General features: G+C 25.2%; 1 protein-coding gene across 1 annotated transcript in view; it reads right to left on the bottom strand.

The window, feature by feature from the left end:
* Positions 1–7,653: 7,653 nt before the first annotated feature.
* The window catches only part of LOC145835689 (unconventional myosin-Ia-like), a 43,796-nt gene continuing 31,145 nt past the window's right edge, over positions 7,654–20,304 (bottom strand). Inside the window, exons 18-26 of the mRNA XM_082943384.1 lie at positions 19,841–19,932; positions 19,584–19,710; positions 19,362–19,523; positions 16,650–16,784; positions 14,285–14,366; positions 13,965–14,104; positions 12,932–13,084; positions 10,121–10,236; positions 7,654–8,840 (exon numbers count right to left, since the gene is read on the bottom strand). Of these exons, the coding sequence (XP_082799510.1) occupies positions 8,711–8,840; positions 10,121–10,236; positions 12,932–13,084; positions 13,965–14,104; positions 14,285–14,366; positions 16,650–16,784; positions 19,362–19,523; positions 19,584–19,710; positions 19,841–19,932 (1,137 nt within the window). The 3' untranslated portion in view covers positions 7,654–8,710. The remainder of the gene's footprint in view (positions 8,841–10,120; positions 10,237–12,931; positions 13,085–13,964; positions 14,105–14,284; positions 14,367–16,649; positions 16,785–19,361; positions 19,524–19,583; positions 19,711–19,840; positions 19,933–20,304) is intronic.

Here is a 20,304-nt window from a genome sequence, read left to right as displayed (position 1 = left end):
CTTGATTAACAACTATTTAGTAGCTTTTTTAACTTTTAATAAACTCAGGCTGGTTTGATACAACTCAGACATTTTTGCTTTTTTAAGGGGCAACCATGTAAAATACTAATTACTAATAAGATATTTTATTAAAGTTTTCGAGAATTAATTATGTTAAAGAATTTGTTTTAGATTTTTGGAATACAAACATGTAATAATTTTATTAAGTTAACTAATTAATAAATTTTCTAATGAGTGTAAATTATTTAACACGCAAAAACTTTTTTTGAAGTAAATATTCTTAGAAATATGAAAAAAGGGTTGATATTATAACAAGTGTATTAAAATAACCCATAAATTGTCTTTCAAGTTAGGTTTTTATAGAGAGTTAGGTTGTAAGTAAAATTACAAAAGTATTAAGTTTAACTTATTAAGTGCTTATGAAAGTACATAGTTTATTAACACTTAAGTATAACAGTCAATGTAAATTCTATTCTTATAAATATTAATAAAATAGGCATTCTATGTATAGCTAAAAGTCATTAAAAAAAATATGGTGAATAAAAGTAAAACCTTTCTTTAGTGTGACTAAAACTAAAACCAAAATATTATTCAAATGTCACTAAAACTAAAACTGCGGCCCGCGAAGACTTTGGAAACTTGAAATTTGGCCCGCGACCACCAACTGCCTGCCGACCCCTGAATATAAAAATATGCAATGATTGCTGTTATCACTTTTTTGTTGTAAATATAAGAGATCGACATTTTTGTCGTCGAAACAGTTGTCGTTAATAAAAACAGATACTTTTGTTTTATTGTATATATTCATTGTTAAAAATATATAATAAATATAACATGATTTATTGTAATTTAAACTACAATCATTTTAAAATAAGGGAAGTTTTGAGTCATCTATATCATTTAGCTATTAGATTCTGTGAAAAATAAACCTTAAAACGAAAGATGAAATTATTGTGTTTTGAAATCTTTGAGTCAAGAAGAATTACTCAAGTTTTCCTTTATTTTTTAATGGTTTTCGTGTTTCTTTTAGTTAAATATCGAATTGACGAAAATGGCTCAATGAAATTAAATCTACGAAAATGAGTAATAAAATGAATCAACAATAAAAAGAACCATTAAATCAAACTTATAATGTGCAAGTCAAATAAGCGGCAGTAAAGCTGTTTTTAATGAAACATTTTATTATTTAACTAAAGTGTTAGTATTTTGTACAGTCATTTAATTGTAACATATACTTCTTTTCACAAAATCCTGTTGGGTCTAATTCTCAACAGTTATTTCTGTTTACAGAAATTGATGGTCGAAATAAAAGTTCTATTAATTTTAGTTATGCATAACTAAAGGAGATTATATAACTATTAGAAAAAAAACAGCCAGCTTCAAAAAACCTTCTGTTGCCTTGGGACGAAAAAATTAACCCAACATTGGATGACACTTTTAAGAAAAACGTTTGTAGGTATTTATCTTAAAAAAAACATAAACTTCTAGGAGTTTTTTTATAAGAAAACAGTTTAAAAAGTAATTACAGCAAAAGACTTTGTAAGGAAGTAAAGGGTCTTCTAAAAAGTTGAACTAAATAAACAGTATTAATGGTATGGTTTTTGACACTTCAAGTTGCAAAACAAGGCGCGGGGCTTGTGTAAAATTCCAATAGTGTCTTGGTAAACCTATATTTAGACTAGCTTGTAAGCATTGTATAGTAGAGCTGTTACTAGATAAAGTTTTTGTTCTCTATCTATAAAAAATTCAAAAACTCTCGAGATAGAAGTTTTCAAAAGTTTTAGGAACCATTGGAATTAAATCTAAAGACACCGTAATAAACATTTTATTATTTAATATGTTACTTCATGAAAAATATTAGCCCCTTGAAATATGTCTCGTCTGCGTGATGATTATAAAGAGTTGTTCGTATTAGGCCTAATTTACATTGGCATTAAACCCTCCTTTTGTATGAATATTAGAAGTCTAGGAGCTGTTACTAAAGCTAGATGTATAAGCAAAGTAATCTACGCTCTTAAAACAGTTTTGCTTTCAAAATAAAACTCATTGTAAAAAAACTGTGAAATCAATTTTTGAAAGTATTTAAATGCTTCGCTGATTTTAGCGTATATTTTTATACTTCTTATTGGATCAGTTAGATTGCTAACTTTAAAAGCTCCTGGCAAAGACTTGGTTTTAATAAACACACTTTATTATTACAAAAATATTGATAAGTTTTGTGCAACCTCACCGTTAAACTAAATGAGTCCCCATGTCTGCTAATTTGTTAAAGAATAAGTTCCTCTTAATTGGTTCGGTTATAATACCACTCTATATGTCAAAGCTTAGGTTTATGATGCTTTAAATAATAAAACAAGGCAGAATCAGGCCACAATCTTTAGAAATATGAATGTGTTAACTAAACTACCTGTTTGTGCTAAAAGGATCTAATAAAGTTTTTTGGAAGTTAATTATTGTTTTTTTTTATCCTAGGCTGTAATCATTCTTTTATTACCATACCTTTAGCACGATGGATTAAAAACGAAGACTAATTAGACGTAAAAGTAAATGACATGAGTCCTGTCAACGACCCTGCCGAACTAGGTGTTAAATTGTGAAACAAATTTTTAACTTGTTTAAGAATTAAAGACAATTTTCAAGATAATCTACGAACCATGGAGAAGGATATGAGTAATACCAAACCTTCGAAAAAAGCTAAGTTTTAGAACTAAACTAGTGTGAAAACGATTTCATCAAATTGTATTTCTTTCGTTTTTATTAAAAATGTCAACAAAAATTTTTTGATAATGTATGTTTTTTTTTTAAATAGACAAAACTTTAAATAAATCTTAAAAATGATTTTGTAGAAAAAAAGTAATTTAAAGCAAAAAATTAAAAACAAAGTAGAAAATGTATAAAATAAAGCTTTTACCCCCTCTCCTTTAAACTTTTAAAAATATTGACTAAGTGAGTCTTTAAATGCCATTAGCTTAAATTGTGTAACACATAGGAAGCTATTTTTTGTGTTGTACTTTGAACTATTTGTCACGCTGAAAAATCTTTACTCTGAACCTTTAAAAACTTTTGAGAAGCATCAGATACAGCCTAGGTAGCATAACGTGGACATTGTCTTATGTTTTGAAGAAGAAAATTAACACAATTACCTAGCAACATAAGATAACCATTGAGACATACTAGTCTCACCACTATGTGCTTTACTCTTAGCCAGCGCATGTTTCGATGGCTTGGTCATCTTAAAAAATGGCTGAATAGCGAAATCCAAGTATATCTCGTACAGCGGTTTGACCGTTTGCAAATGTAAACGCAGTCGTCAAACACAACATTTTAAGAACATCTGCAAGCTTGACTTTCCGTACTGAAGAGTGAGAGGGTCAAATGACAGCGACAAACGACGGTCTATTATATACAGTAGTCTGATGGAAAATAGAAACCACTTAAGAAACAGAAGAAAATAAATGAGAATTATAATTAATTGTCAACTATTGACTAAAAGTTATAAAACTAAACAAAATATATGATTATAAACTTGTATTTCGTTTTAGTAAATACTTACTACTGATAAAGTTTTTCAGACAAACCAAAATTATATGTACGAATAAATATTTAAAAAGTCTAAGCAGCTAATGTTAAAATTTTAGACAGTGTTAGAAAGTACTAACTGTTGGTTTTAACTTAAAAAAACAACTTATAGTTTTAAAAACTAGAACTAAAGACTAACATTTGTTAAATTTTAGGTTGCCAAAAAACCTGGAAAAATCTTGACTTTAAAATGGTAAGCAAAAGAAAACCTGGATATTTAAAAACAAAAAAAAAAAACTGTAATTTCAAACAAAATAACAAAAAACACTAAATTTCAAATTATTTAAACCTTAATTTTGAGTTGGTACGAAAATTTTAACATAAAGTTAATTTATTTTTTCATTAAAAATTTTATTCAAAAAAAATGAACGTTATGTAAGTTTACAGTATTCATTCTTTTTGTCATACTATTTAAGACGACGTTTTACCTTAAATTTAATTTTAAACTAAAAGAAGACCTAAAACCTTGTTCTTTTACAAACCTTTAAAAATATCAGAAAACTTGAAGAAAGTTTTCAAAAAATCTGTTGCAATCCTGTAAAGTTGTATGAGTATTATTTAACTAAAAAATTTAATCATAACTCACTTATTTTTGAAAAAAGTTTATTAATTTCGTCTAGCGCATCCTCAGAATAATATTGCTAAAAACTATTAACATTATATAAAATGAATTTGAAAAGTCTAGCTAAAAATAGTTACGTCATGAAGTATAAAAGTCTGTTTAGAAAAAGTTTGAAAATATTATATACTAAGCTAATTTGAGGTATTCTATAAGACTAAAACAAAAATATTTAAAATAGTAGAAATTTTTACCTGAAACTAAACTAAATAAAAACCACATTACAAAAAACGACAACAATATTACTACTAAAAACAGGCTATTTATAAAGTTTTAAATTGTAAAAATCTCTTTTGTTTGCAAATTTTTGGCTCGCGAGTTCTAATAAACAAAGATTCTAGAACTGAAAGATGGTAGGTGTTTCTAGCTCTGGATAGAATTTCGAACCTATTATCCAGATAGCTCTCGGCACAAACAGGGTTGTTGAGGAGGTGCTGATGAATAGATGACTGTTCACCTTTAGGCTTCACGTCGTCATTAAAACCAAACCTTTTTAGATTTTTCGTGACATGCTGCTCTCGCCTGACGTGGAAACGTTGAGATGTTCGACCAACGTAGTTACTTCCGCAATGACACTTAATTATGTATAATACATTACTCAAATCATGGGTAGGTGTGGCATCTTTCACAATTCCGTTAAGCGGGCAGTTGGTGTTGTATACAACACCTAGCGAAACGCTGTTAAAGGTGGATTTTATAGCTAATGAAGCTTGCTTAGCCAGTCTTATTGAGTTTTCACCCATATAAGGAAGGCGGAGGTAGGACTTGGCAAGGATGAGTTGCCTTAATTTTTTCTTGATGACTGTTTCGGGGTAACCTAGTGAGCGAAAAACTTTGTAGATGTTGTCAAATTAAAGATCCAAACAATCAGCCGTTCAAATTAAAAAAGCTCTGTTATTTATGCATTGTATGAACTTCAATTTTTGTTTGGTGGGACAAAACGAACTCCAGGAAATGTAGTGTGGACTAAAATTTTCTTTTCTGTACACAGAAGTAGAAAAGGTGTTAATGCTGTTTCTAATAATGTTAATGTCTAAGAAGTAAATTTTACCGGAAACTTCCTCTTCAACGGTAAAAACTATGCATTTGTGCATCTTATTTAACAAAATAAAAAAGTTATTGACATTGTTTTTTGAAGTAAAAATAGCAAAAACATCATCGACATACCTATGATAAACAAGTGGCTTACTGTTATCTAATGAATAAAGACTACTTTCATAGTAACCGACAAAAATGTTAGCAAGAATAGGGCCTAAAGGGCTTCCCATCGCTACGCCGTCAATTTGAAGAAACATGAGATTATTAAAACTAAATTGTACATTTTTCGTGGCCATACATAGCATCATACATATCATTGCAAACAGATCTTGGGAAAGGAGGCGGAATTAATTCAGAATTGTACAACTGATCTAAACAAATATTTAACACTTCATCAAGTGAAACGTTTATAAACAAAGCTAAAAAGGTTTATTTTTAATGACGACGTGAAGCCTAAAGGTGAACAGTCATCTATTCATCAGCACCTCCTCAACAACCCTGTTTGTGCCGAGAGCTATCTGGATAATAGGTTCGAAATTCTATCTAGAGCTAGAAACACCTACCATCTTTCAGTTCTAGAATCTTTGTTTATTAGAACTCACGAGCCAAAAATTTGCAAACAAAGAGATTTTTACAGTTTAAAACTTTATAAATAGCCTGTTTTTAGTAGTAATATTGTTGTCGTTTTTTGTAATGTGGTTTTTATTTAGTCTAGTTTCAGGTAAAAATTTCTACTATTTTAAATGTTTTTGTTTTAGTAACTTTGTCTTATAAATTGCCTCAAATTAGCTTAGTATAGTTCTGTGTTTCAAACTTTTTCTAAACAGACTTCTATACTTAATGACGTAACTATTTTTAGCTAGACTTTTCAAATTCATTTTGTATAACTAAAATTACACTATAATATTTTTCATATAATATTTTTAATATAATAGTTTTTAGCAATATTATTTTGAGGATGCCCTAAAGGAAATTAAATATTAAACTTTTTTCGAAAATGATTGAGTTATATTTAATTTTTTTAGTTAAAATCAGTATCAAAGCCAAACTATTCAAATATTATTTAAAAGTTCAATTAATATTAATTTGCTTAAAGAGCTTAAGATAGGTTAGTTTTAATCTAAAAGTAGCTTTTAAAATAAAGTTCTCTTAATATTGTTTTCAAATTTAATTTGAAACTATGCTGAAGCTTGTATACAATTGCTTACTGAACGAAAAAAAATGGCGCTAAAATATTTGGTACTAGGACCTGGTGCACGAAAAAATGTGCCCTTCATGATTTCAATATTTTTTCAGATTGTTCAGATGACCTTTTCAAGCAAAATTTTTTTTACAAAAAAAACATTAGAGAAAAATAACTTTATTAAATACTAAATATTTATACTCACGTTTTTGAAACGCCACGCATACTTTTAAAATTAAACCACGATTTTCTACGTATATCGTAATTTGTTGCTACTAACATACTGTATGTTTTACATACTAATGTAACAACAATAACAATAGTTAGTAACGTTTAGAAAAATAGTACACAATACAGGTCGGCAAAGTGCGGCTAAACATGCCTTCAAACCATAAATTTTTGGCCTGTTACGTATATTTTAGCTTTATAATATGTACATAACAAACTAGTTTTTGATCTTATTATAAATACGGGAATATGTCTTCTTAGTCTGTAATCGGTGTATACAAAGGAAACTTCACTACAAATTCGAGTCTTAAAAGATATTTTAATTCAAGTAGCATGCTATTCAAAAAGCGATTGTGCGTAAGCTTTTTTTAGTAAATTAGTTGTCACTTGTAAAAGATTGCTGAATCCTTTTATACAACTAATTTATCCGCATTCAACTCTTGCATCCAAGTGAATTTAAATTAAAAAATAACGTGTTTCTTTGTTTTAACAACTGTTACCATATAAATACAAGTTTTAGTAATAACAACTACTTGTAGGTTATCATAGATAATTTGCTGTCTTTTTTCTTAATTTAGATCAAACAGCATTATATTTGGAAAAAGGAAAGGTAAAAGTAGAACAACATAATATTAAAAAACAGAACTTTTAGATATTTTTTCAGAGTAACATTATTAAGCTTTTTTCTCTAAATGACTGCCAAAAACTTTTAGGATATCTGTTCTTAGAATAAAGTGATGTTTTTCTAAACCCTTCAGCTTCATAAAAAAAAAATCCCTTAATAAATATTTTATTAGACTAGACTCTAGAGCAATTGCATAAAAAGCAATACCTCGAAAACAAAAACTTGAAAAGTAATTTAAGAAAAATAATAGTGGCAATTTTCCTCCATGTATATTTTTATCTTTTTAAGAAATTTGTTTTCAATTACTAACATTACTTAAAACTTTTGTTTGTTAACTTAAGATAAACTAGCAAATATTAAAATAATAAATTAAGCAAAAAATCGCATATATGAAAGTTTATTGTGTATAAGAATTAAAATAGAATAAAATTAAATGATATAAAAGTACGTAACATAATTGAAAACTGTTAATAAATGAAATAAGATATTTTATATGAACATATATTTCAGGTAGAACATTTATCTAAAGGTAAACAATTGAAATACTAGAATTATTTGTTATGGTATGTAAGAATTTTTTGATAGAAAGCTAATTGACCAATTTAAAACTAGTTATTATATCTTTTAACTCAAGAAAAGTCTTTATTTTAAGATCCTTCACATCTAAGCTTATGAAATCAAAATGATTGTAAAAACATTAAAAAAACTTTTCAAATGATTTTAATGTTAAAAACTCAAATTAGTAAAATAAATTAACAAAGGGTTGGTCAGCTATCTTTTGTATTAATAAAAAACTTGGAACTAAAACTGCGGCTCAAAATTAATTTAAAGTACTTCATAATAGTAGTTCATAAATAAAAAATTATCATAATAAGCGTTAAGTTTAAAAACTTTACGTAATTAGTAAAACATTATTCCACTGTATATGGGTTTGTCATTACATTTGTGTATGTGAATTAATCTCAAAGCAGAAACATCTTTAGTTGAATTTAAGGTAGATCAGAAATATTATTTCAAAATTATTAGATACCACAAAGTAAATTGTTTTTAAAATCACAATACAACCTATCATAAATTTTTAAATGTAACTAATACAGCATAATAGATTTGGAGTATGCATGAATATAGTTAAAACGACGATATTTAAAAAAAAATATTATTTCATAATTAAAACTTAATAAGAACTTACACTATTATTCAACAACATTAAAAAAAACCTTCACAACATATTATTTTTTTTTAATTCTGGACCATTGAAAAAAATAATATTTTTTTTCTTCAGAACTATATAATATACATATCAATTATAATATTTCTTTTATGGATATTTTCAGAGTTCATTGCTGCAAAAGCATTGAAAAATAATAACTAATGTTTTAAATATTTTATACTAAAAAACTGTCAAGAAAAAAACTTATACTCTTCTTATATACTTCTATTATTCTTGAAAGTTGGTAACATTGATCGTGCTTTTGACTTTTTTAACTACTGGAGAAGGTAGATTGCTTGGGTTTGAGGACTCCAATTTGAAGAAAATATTCTCAATTGACTTACAATTTAGTTTAACCCTGTTTGTTAGGTATTAAGTAATTTATTCAAAAGAAAAGTACACTATTTAATAGAGTACCTTAACTAATTAATATCATAATATAATTTTCATTGGTTATAAGTAATTTTCAAGCTATAAAATAGACTTATTTCAAAATTAAACTTCAAAAACGAATTAATTTTTGTAATTGAAATAAGTAAACAACTTTTTTTTTTTTTTTGTATCAAAATATTAATTAAAATATTTGATTTTACCTTTTCAAAAACATGTTTTGGTATAAACGAAATTTTAAAACTTGATACGATGTAATTTTAAACTATTTAAAATTTGTCAGCAATAAAATTTTATAAAGTTACTAGACTAAACAAGCACGACGCATGTATACTAGGGTGCTTATTTTTATTTATGACCTTGGAGTTATAAGCTAAAATCTTTTTTACACGTGGCTAGTTTTCACACAAACACACTGTGAACAATTTAATACGATTAAAAAAAAGTTTTATAGTGGAATTTCTTGATTTTACGTAATTTTTATCACTTTTTGTAACTTTTTTTGAATACCAGTTTTTTTTTCTTCTAAAAACAAGAAATTCCACCATAAATCTTTATTTAATTCGTTTTAAATTGTTCACATTGTGTTTGTGTGACAATTAGCCACATGTAAAAAAAATTAAGCTCAAAACTCCAAGGTCGCAATTTTCGGATCCCATACATTTTGCATTGGGGTGGTTTTTAGAAAATCGGTTGTCCAAGGTGAAAATTTTTTAAAATCATCTAAAATTTTGCACAGAGTTATTTTATGATATTTCCAAAAAAAAAAATCCAGCTGGAAAATCAAAAGTAGCTGTAAAAATAAGCACCATAGTATACTTGCGTATTTGATTCTAAAACGAATTAAGCTAAACAGTTATTATCTAAAGCTGATCAAGTATTGAATCAACAAAAAATTGTTCAGTTTAACTAAATTTGGTTGAAAACTATTTGCAAACTTGTACTCTTTAGCAATTTATCCTATTAACTAACAGCATTTAAACTTAGATTAAGAAATTTACTTAATAGTAGTTACAAATTTAGCCTGAGCAAAAAAGTATATCTATACAAAATGTATATTTTAATTGTAGCTATGACATATAATGATTAGTTTGTTTAATTTAGTTTAAAAACTAACTTGAAAAGTAACAAATAAATTTTAAAAATACTTCATATGATCAACTATAATGTGCAAAACTAAAAATTTGTTCTAATGTAACTAACAAAATTTTCAAAAGATTTTGATTATAATAAACTTTGGTTATTTACTTGTCAGCGATGTTAATTTTTATGGACTCATTTGTGATCATGGATATTTTTGTGCAAAACTCAATAGCGTTTTTTACATTTAGTATAACATCTCCTTTTCGTGCTTCTCTTTGATCCTGAGAATTTATCTTAGTTATAAGTAGAAAATTTAAACCTGATTTTTTTTTATTATGCTAAAATAATACTTAACTTTAAATAACTTAAAAAAAATTTTAAGTAACTATTTGTTACATGTTTATAACACAAAGAGATTTTATAAAATCTACCAAATATCTAAAAACTTCTATTCAAGGAATTCGCACAACTTTAAACAAAATTTCTGGACTATAAATTACTTAATAATTAACACTTTTTATATTTTTATGATTATTTTTAAGTTTAATTAGAATTTTGGAAATATATAGAAGATTATAAAAACTTTACTGAACGATTGTATTTTTAAAAAATGCATTGTTAAAATTAAATATATTAAAAAAATTCTCTTACACTTTTGAGTTTTAATTTTAATTAATAGTAGTCGAAAATTACATTTACATTTTGTTTTTACTATTTCATTTACGTTTTAAAACATAAAAAAAAATTAAAGGAGTTTTCCAAAACCTATAGCAAAAATTAGAACTATTTTTTATAAATTTTTAATTCAAGCAATGTTTTACATTCCTTAAATATATATTAAGATCAATTATAACGAAAAACAAAGGCATTAAACTTTAGGATAAAACAAAGGAAATTTGTTACTTAAAGTATAAAATGAAGTGTATACAGCTTAAAAATTTTTAAACTACACCGAACAATAAAACTTAAATCATTCAAACTAAGACCATACGAGGAACAATGACATGCAAAAATAACAAAAATTATAAACGGTCAACTCAAATATTGACTAAACAATAACTTAACAGCAACATATTTTACTTTTGACTTAAGGAGTGGTTCAAAATACTAAACAAAACTAAAACATCACACCATTAAGCTGCTTAAAATGTTATTTGAAAATGGAAGTTAATAAATCTAAAACTATCCACAATATAATAAATTTAGTAAGTACCTTATTGTAAATTTTAAGTATACAAACAAGTTTAAATTTACAAACTCATAAAAACTAAATTAGAAAATTAGCAGATAGATTTGTAACAAAATATCGTGTTTGTTTAGTAAACAAGTAATTAAATATCTTTCTAATTTATAAAAATCATCAACGTATATTACAAACTATATATTTCTTTTAATCTATACTTCTTGATTATTTAATGTAAAGCCATACTTAATTATTCATAAATAAAACGTTTAATTAAATTTTTACTATTTTAACGTATATAGCACTATATTTTTTTTTTGTCTATCTTACCAACAAAACTCTTAAAAGCGTAACATAAACTAAAAAAATTTTTTTACTTAAGTTTAGTATATTTAAGATTTATTTTTGCTCTTAAACCATTAGTTTTTAATTTTTATTTTTGTTTCACTTCCATTTATTTTGTTCAAAAAATTTTTTCAGACCTATTTACAACAACTGAGGATCTCCTATATGCAAGTATAGGAGTGAAACATTGTTTTGTTTGTAATAAACTGTTGAAATAAATATTGAATATAAATCTCCTTAAAGACATTTAAGTCGAGAACTTTAAATTGTTTGATTTAAAACAAGTTACATTAATAAATAAAACGTGATAAATATTGACATTTCTTTTCATATCAAAATACTTACCAACTTTAATGTTTCAAGGTTAAGACTACATAGCTTAAATCACGTCAATAAATAAACTTTAAAATTCAATTGATTGAATTAAAAAACCTTTCCCAGAAATGTTTGACATGTAACAATAAAAGTACTAAAATATAACGAAACAAATAATATATATACAAAACTATAAGGTAAGATTGATTGAGTGACAAACTCAATAAAATTAATATTATACAACTTGCTATACTTAAACCTACAACTTCTTAAAAAAAGTGTGTTACAAGTTATGATTCCTAGTAATTTTTTTTTTTATAATTCTATTAAAATATAAAATATAAATAATAATATAAAATAATGTTTCAGTTTAGCAGACTAACAGAACATTTTAAATAAATGAAATTGCCGTTATAAGGCATTAAGTCCTAAAGATCTAAACAAGCATAGCCTGTAGTAAAACCAAAATAACTGTTTTTGTACGCAAATACTCTATATGAACAGCTGCTTATAAAATATGAACAGCTGTAAGGAGTATAAGAATAATTAATGTACCTTGAAATAAACAGCAAAAACTATGTATTTTTTAATGTTAAAAAACATTATCAATGTTTTATTACTTATTTTTGAACACTTACATTAATAATAATTTATAACATAAGTAAGCTCATATGATTAATTTATTAATTTGAACTACAAATTGTAAATGTTTATACCTATTATTTACTTACAGATAAAATTTTATATTTGTTTTTTTGAATAATAAACAATGAACTTCACCGCAAGATCAACAACAACAGCATCCGAGACAATCCTACGACCGGTTTCGTCCTCGTTGATGATGGCCGAAATAAATACTGGCTTGTTTTTTTAAAGAAATTTATGTCTGTTAAATACATTTGAATACATGTTTTTTGCATGATTTTTTCTAATGTGCTTTAGTCTTTTACAGATTAGATACATCTGTACAGTCCATATTTATGAGGCAGCAAAACTTGGTCAGTCTAATTAAGTATTTGAGTACAAAAACAGTTGGTTTTCAATACATTCCATTGATACAAATGAGTTTGAAGCAGGCAGGCTATTTACGCAAAAACTTCATTAACTATTTTAAAAGTTAAAACTAATCTAACTTTTTCTAGATGCAACACTATCATCGAATCATTATGTCTACTCATTGAAACCATATTGATATTAGAAAGCTTGACAATATGCTTTGTTTTCATTGTTTTCACATCAATCAACAACAGTTCCAAACTTGAAAATGCGACTATTATGTTCACAAACTGTTTAAAATATAGTACAGTTTTTAAAGCTTTTTTTAATCTATCATTTGTTTGTTTCTGATAACAAAAGCATAATATTGTAAATAGTAACAATATAGAGATCTTATTTTTAAAGAATGGTATAAATTTTATTTTAAATTTACTTAAGTTTATAGTGGTTCCAACATTTTTTTTAAATAAACTATAATTAGATTATATATGAAAGCTATAATTATATACTATAAGATATATTTCACAGTATATAAAAATTTTTACTTTTGAGATATTGTCAGTTGTGTAAAAAATTTCCAATACAAACGTATGGAGGAAAACTTTATCATTACCGATTTTCACGGAACTTTAAAAAATTTTCTTGAAATTTATTTTTCTTTCATTTTAAATCGATTGACCTTAAACTTTCAGGAAATGTTTCTTGCATTATTAATAAATTTATATTGTAAGAATTTCAAAAAAAAAAATTAAGAACAATATGGTGAACTTTACAAAAAAAGTTTTTTTTTTTTTTTACTCAAAAAAATCCTTATATACAAATGTTTTTTATTTAGCTAAGATTTTATTAAGAAAGTTTCAGAAAGATTCCTTTAAAAACGTAGAAGATATTTTTTAATGAAATAGTCTTTTTTCTATCCATATGGAAACTATTGAGCTCTCCGACTTTGTACCCTTATATCTCAAAAACTAATTTGAATTTTACAAAACAATAAAAAGCAACTGCAAGCTAAGTTAAAGGTCTTTAAAATAAGATCAACATGTAAAAAATGCCTAACTCACTTTTTGGCCTAAAAAGCTTTAAAGCATAATTGATATGGTATTTAATTCCTAAACATTTATTTTTAGTCTGTTTCATCTTAAAATTTTTATTATATAAAAAGAAAAAAACTTTAGCTGAGCTTCTGTGTATTTTGAAGCCTTCACCAGAAAATATAATTTGGTAGTTGGAAAACTTTTCATTGCTGCTTAATCCAACATAGTCACCTTTAAACTGTTTGTTGACAGACAAAGGGTATATTAACTTTTTACCTGTTTCATTTTTTTTAATTAAAGGTTACTTTTAAAAACACAATCTAATTAAGTATCCATCTTAAATTAAATTATTTATTTTTAAAAACACACATTAGTTATATAAATACTTTTTTAAATTCAAGGTTTTAAATTTTTCAACTGCGGCATACTTTATGAAGCTTAATTTTTTTAAACTACCTTTAAATTGTTCACTGGCAAATAGTTTTTCCTTCATCTTCACTTGATCTGAAGAACTCATTTTTAAGCGAAATTTTCTACACTGTAAAAAACTTATGCTTTAACATTCTTAAAAATAATCTTTTTAGAAATACTTCTATATGTAAAAAAATACAAATACTTATTTTAACTTACTAATTAAAAAATATTAAGAATCTACAAAAAAACAATTATTTAATCGACATTTTATGTTACAAACTAATCATTAACAACGAAACCACTAGTAACTACATACTAACTATTATTATTATATTTGTTAAATTTAAACCAATTTATCATAATTCCAAAATATCGTATAAATTTCCAAAAAACTTAAATTTCGAGTTTTTTAAATAACATTAGTTATGAAAATAGGAAATTTCAGACTTTTTTTCAAAACACATGTTTCACAGTGGATTGCTAATAAAAAATATCAATTATTTAATTTATTTGATACTCAAATGTTGATTAGTCCTAGATTTCATCAAGAAATTGCTTCGAACTCATCATTTAAAAAATTATCTTAGAACTTAAGTAAAATACTTTTTGTAAAAGCAGTTCCACATGTCGTTGCTACATGCTAATAATGTCTGCATTATTTTTTGTTTTAAACAGAAATTAAGGTAGATTTGAATTAAATCCAGAATATATTGGCATTCTAACTTCTTGTAAATGCTTTGTAGATAAAAATAGTTTTAAATAAAATCGCAAACATATTTTTTATGTTTAAGATTGTTTTGAAAGTGTATAATTGCAATGTTGACATCTACATTTCAATTAAACTTTTATTAAGCGATAAAGCAAAAAACTTCTATTTAAATTGAATTAATTTTTTTTTATCAAAAATTATTGTTTTCTTTATTGATTAAAAGCTATATCATAGCTACTGAGTCTTTAAAAAAAAAAGGAAACAAAGCAATTTCAATTAAAATACAATTTGATTTTTAGTTTCAAAATAAAATTTTCATAAATAACTATTTTTGCAGGCATTAGCATGTAGCAAAATCATGTAAAATTACTGTTACAAGTCTGATAACTTAGGTTTAGGAATATTTTTTTTTCGTTTTTTAGGTCTTTTTAGGTTTTTTTTCTTGATGAAATCTAGGATAATTTGACAATTTAGTTTTAAAACGATTCAAATGTTCTTATATAATTCCAGATTACATTGTATTATATACAAGATTGCCAAAAGTTTTTGGCAAATTTTCTCCAGATTTTTAAAATTACATATTGTAGGATCTATTTTTAGTAAAAAATAAGTCTAAGGTAAAAAACTGTGTTAAATAGTATATAACGACATTGAAAAGATATGTTAAAGCTTTTTTTTAAGTTTTTTTTTATAAAAAAATGTTTGAGATCACAAAAAATTTTGTGTATACGACATACTTTATTACTAAAAATGTAAAAGTTGTTTAAAATTCCATGTTTTTTAGTGATTTATGTTCAAAATTTCAAGTTTTTTAAGCCTAAATTGTCAAATTCCAGGTTTTTTGGCAACCTGGTATATAGAACATTAAGATAATTAAAATTATGTTATTTAAATAATAAAGGAATTAATGAATTTAATGTAATTCATAAGACAGACAAGTAACTAAAAACTCATATATCTTTAAAATAGTCTTTTAAAAGTGTTCACCATTGAAAAGTAGTTTCTGCATAAAACTTTATGACTAATAAATTATTTGTAATCAACTAACTAACTTGAAAATTCAGGAACTTTTCCTTGCATTAAGAGAAAAAAAATATTGTAACGGTTTATCAAAATATGAGTTTAAGAGCTTTATGACCATAAAAAAAAGGTTTTATTTTAAATAAACATTTTACTCAAATTAAAATAATTCAGACAATACGTATATTTATTATTAAGTTAAGATTAAACTGAGAAGCTTTTAGAACAATTACTTAAAAACTGTGAGAGAAAATAGATTTTTAATATTTTTTTTCTTCTTTTTTACTTTGGTCATTCCATAAGAAACCTATTGAACTATCCGACTTTATACTCTTATATCTCGAAAAATTAATTTGAGTTGTATTTTTCAAAACGGTAAAAAGCAACTGCTAGCTAATTTAAAGATCTTTAAAATAAGATCAACGTGTAAAAATATATGGTACCCGTCCTATGACCTTAACATGCTTTAAAAAAATATAATTAGATGGAAATATGCCAAGCGTATCATCTTATGAAAATTTAAAAAGTAATTTTACCAAATATCATTTTTTTAGTAATATTTTTGTTTAGAACAAAATTTTTAGGATAAACTTATTTATGTTATAAGCATGTTATAATGGTTTTATTCATACGTATACTAATAGAAAGTTTACTTAATAAAAAATTAACAAAGCTAACTCTGTTTTGATGAAATAATAATTTTAGCTGGTTATTTGTTTTTTCGAAACATTTTAAATTAGTTGATGGCCAGCTTATATCAGTAGGGGATTCCCCTGGTAAACCCGACTTCACATTCATCAAATATTTGTAAACCTGTAGACAATGCTTAAGTAGAAAAAACAGCACAGAGAGCCAAGACATAAGGTGTCTTAGTTTATCAAACTTACTTTTCCACTGAATACAATTTTTGAACTTATAATTAGTTAAAACAATAATAAAAACATATTGTATGTGATTTTTTAGTTATTTAAGTATATTACTATAAAACCACTAAACAATATAAATAAGAATAGTTTCGTAAATTTACATAACCAAAACTGAAAAATAGACGTTAAATTACACTACTTAACTAATTAATGATGTCCTTGAATATTAAACCAGTTTAAAATATTAAATGTATAGATGAAACTTCTGAAAATGAGATTCAGATCCGGTAGATTAATATTTTTAAGTAGCATATTACGCTAAAATAATTTCTAATTACATAAATTTTTCTAAACTCTATTTTATTTACTATTTGATGATGACCATAAATTTAATATATCTTAATTTCACTTAAGAATTCATTGTGAGACGAGCCCTAAAAGTATACTAGAATAAACAATTGAAAGAAACAGGAAAACTAATTTTAAAATTATATATTTAAATGCAAATTATACAGTAATCTTCCTTTATTCTACCAACATATGTTTCTGTGTGTCAACGAATCAACACACTTCAACTGGGTTGTTAATAGGAAAGATAACTTTGAGGGTGAAAAACTAGCTGGCTTGAGCAAAAATTAGCCTTAGTAAGCCTTTGGCGCAATTGTCTTTAACTCAGTACGTATATGATTTATTTAAGTGTGCACAGATTAATTTTTGATCTTAAAAATATATTTAGTTTATTCAAAATCAGTCTTGTTTAATTTTTCATATTTATTAACAAATTCTTTAAAATGCTTCTTTTTTTTTGTTTCAAACTAAATTATCTACTGAGTGCAAAATATTTAAAACGTTGAGAACAGCTGCTTTTGACTTATATATATTAAAACTTTATTTTTTAATAATTATAGCAAGACTGTGAATCTATCCTTTCACACTTTACGTTCACATTAGGCTATTAAATTTACCTTTGTTCTAACAAGTAGAGCTAGCCTCCAAACAGAAATATTAAACTAATAACTAAAAGCAACACTGTAAACTTAGATAAATGAAATGGTAAAAAATAAGTTGACTTTATAATATCAAAGTATTTAAAACTGAATCAACTAAACCAAATTTAAAATATAACAAAAAAACTAGTTTGAGTCAGCCTTAGTTTTTCAAATAATCTTAAACTAGCGTCAGTGTGTGGCTATCTTAAGTTTTTTTCAACAAAGGTCACCAAACTTAAACATTATAAAGAAAATTAGAATTTCTTTAATAAAATAAACGTTTATATACAATTTTTAAGTGAGTTCTTAAGGGCATAGAGAGGTAAACCACTTTTTTCACAATTTAATCTTATTTTAAAGACTTATAACTAATCTACAAGATGCTTTTTACAGATTTAAAAAATTCAAAATAACTCGTGAGATATAGCAGGTCAAATTCTGAGGCGGCAATAGGCTCTTTATGGGAGGCTTAAACTAAAACGGCAAAAAAAGACTTTTGTACTAAAAATTTATGTTCTCCTACATTTTTTGAGATAAATAGCTCAAACTTTTAGGAAAAGTTCCTTGCAATATTTAAAAAAATTTAATTTTTTTTCATATATTTAGAAAGAATAAAAAAGAAATTAAAATTTCATTAATAAAATTCACAAAAAAAGTTTTTCTGTCGATTTTTTGTCATAATTCTTAATTTTTTTTAATTCTTTTCGACAGAATTTTCTTAATATTGCAAGGAACATTTCCTAAAGTTTGAGGTATTTATCTAAAAAACGTAGGAGAAGATAGATTTTTAGTGATTTCTAGTTATTCGCTGTTTTAGTTTGCCCTTTCACATAAGGAACTTATTGTCGCCTCCGACTTTTACCTCCTATACCTCAAAAATTATTTTGAATTTAAAAATCTATAAAAAGCATCTTGTAGCTTAATTAAAACTCTATAAAATAAGATTAAATTGTGAAAAAAGTAAATAAGTTTTAATTTAGTTAATTAAAGATTGTGTAGTGTGATTATTAAAAAAAGAGTTACTAAACTAAACACCCTAGGGTTGCCAAAGGTTTTTGAATATACAGTTTTTTGTCCATTACTAGTATAAAAAAAAACTTTAGGTAAAAAACTGTCTTAATAAGTATAAAAACATTGAATAGCTAATGTAATGCTACTTTGAATATGTTATAATAATAAATAAAATTCGAAATGGTACAAACATTTTTTTTGAATATGATAGATTTTTTGTACTTGATTTAACTTCATCATTTTACATGTAAAAATTGCTTAAAATTCTATTTTTTTTAGTAAACTTTATGCGAAACTCCATTTTTCTTTTAACTTCTCAAATTGCTGGTTTGTTTTTTCCTTAATTTGTTACATTACAGGATTTCAGATTTTTTGGCAACCCTGACAAACCGAATAAAGTGAATATGAAATTAAAATAGCAACAAGTAAAATTTATACGTTGTTGTCGGAATTTGATAAATCGTAGATTTAAGTATCAGAGTCCAAATAGTCAAAACTTTAATTGTCATTAAACTCATACTAACTGTGTATTTTTCAAGAAAACTGCAGATAATCTTTCCAGCATGTGCCCTAAAAAATTTTTTGTACTCTTTTCGAGTACAATATCCCCTGTAGTGTTTCGAAATAACAGTTACAGCTTCAATTTTTCGTTTCTCTAGCTGCAACCTACGCAGCTCATTTTTAGCCTGTTGTATAAAGTATGTTTAATTTTCTTTTAAACTAGAAAATATATATTATTCCTTGACCTTTAGCATTCTAGAATAGCATTGTAGAACTATGCAGGCAGATTTTATTCTTTTAAACTTCGTTTTACATAGATATGCTTTTACATTCTTACTAATCATAATCTGGCTTCTTTTCATTAATTGAAACCTGTTGAATTAAATGTAATAAGGGTGAGAAACTTTAAAAATAATTAGGTAAAAAATATGAACTTAAATTATTATTTTTAAAAAGTCAAGCATAAATTTGCTATTATAGAATGAAACAACAACTACAAAACCTTTCATACTGCACGTGACCCTTGTATGTTTTCTGTATTAGTGTTGCCAATCTCTCCATGGCTTGCTTTCTTTGTTGTTCCAAGTTAAAAAGCTGTGCAAATAACTGATTTTATATACAATAAAACATTAAAATAATTTAAGTTGTTCTTGTAAAAACATATACCTTGAAAGTAAAAGAGTTTTTATCTAACAAATAAAAAGAAAAAGAAAATATATGGATACTCCATACATAATAGATTCAATAATAAAAGGAGTAAAATTTAATTTATAAGCTTAAAAGTTTATTTATATCAGACTTTTATTTTTTATTTTTCGTGTTTAATTTCTATATTAATTAAAAAGTAAACGTGATCAATTAAAAAAACATACTTTGATCAACCACAAAACAAAAATTATAAGCTAGTGAAAACTTATTTTTAACACCTACATATTTAAAACGCAATAGAAAAACCTTAACTTATTT

Source organism: Thalia democratica, chromosome 5, assembly GCF_965202585.1.
Source record: "Thalia democratica chromosome 5, ktThaDemo2.hap1.1, whole genome shotgun sequence".
NCBI classification, from domain to species: domain Eukaryota; kingdom Metazoa; phylum Chordata; class Thaliacea; order Salpida; family Salpidae; genus Thalia; species Thalia democratica.
The sequence above is the reverse complement of the archived record's forward strand: the minus strand, read 5'-3'. Positions and strand labels throughout refer to the sequence as shown.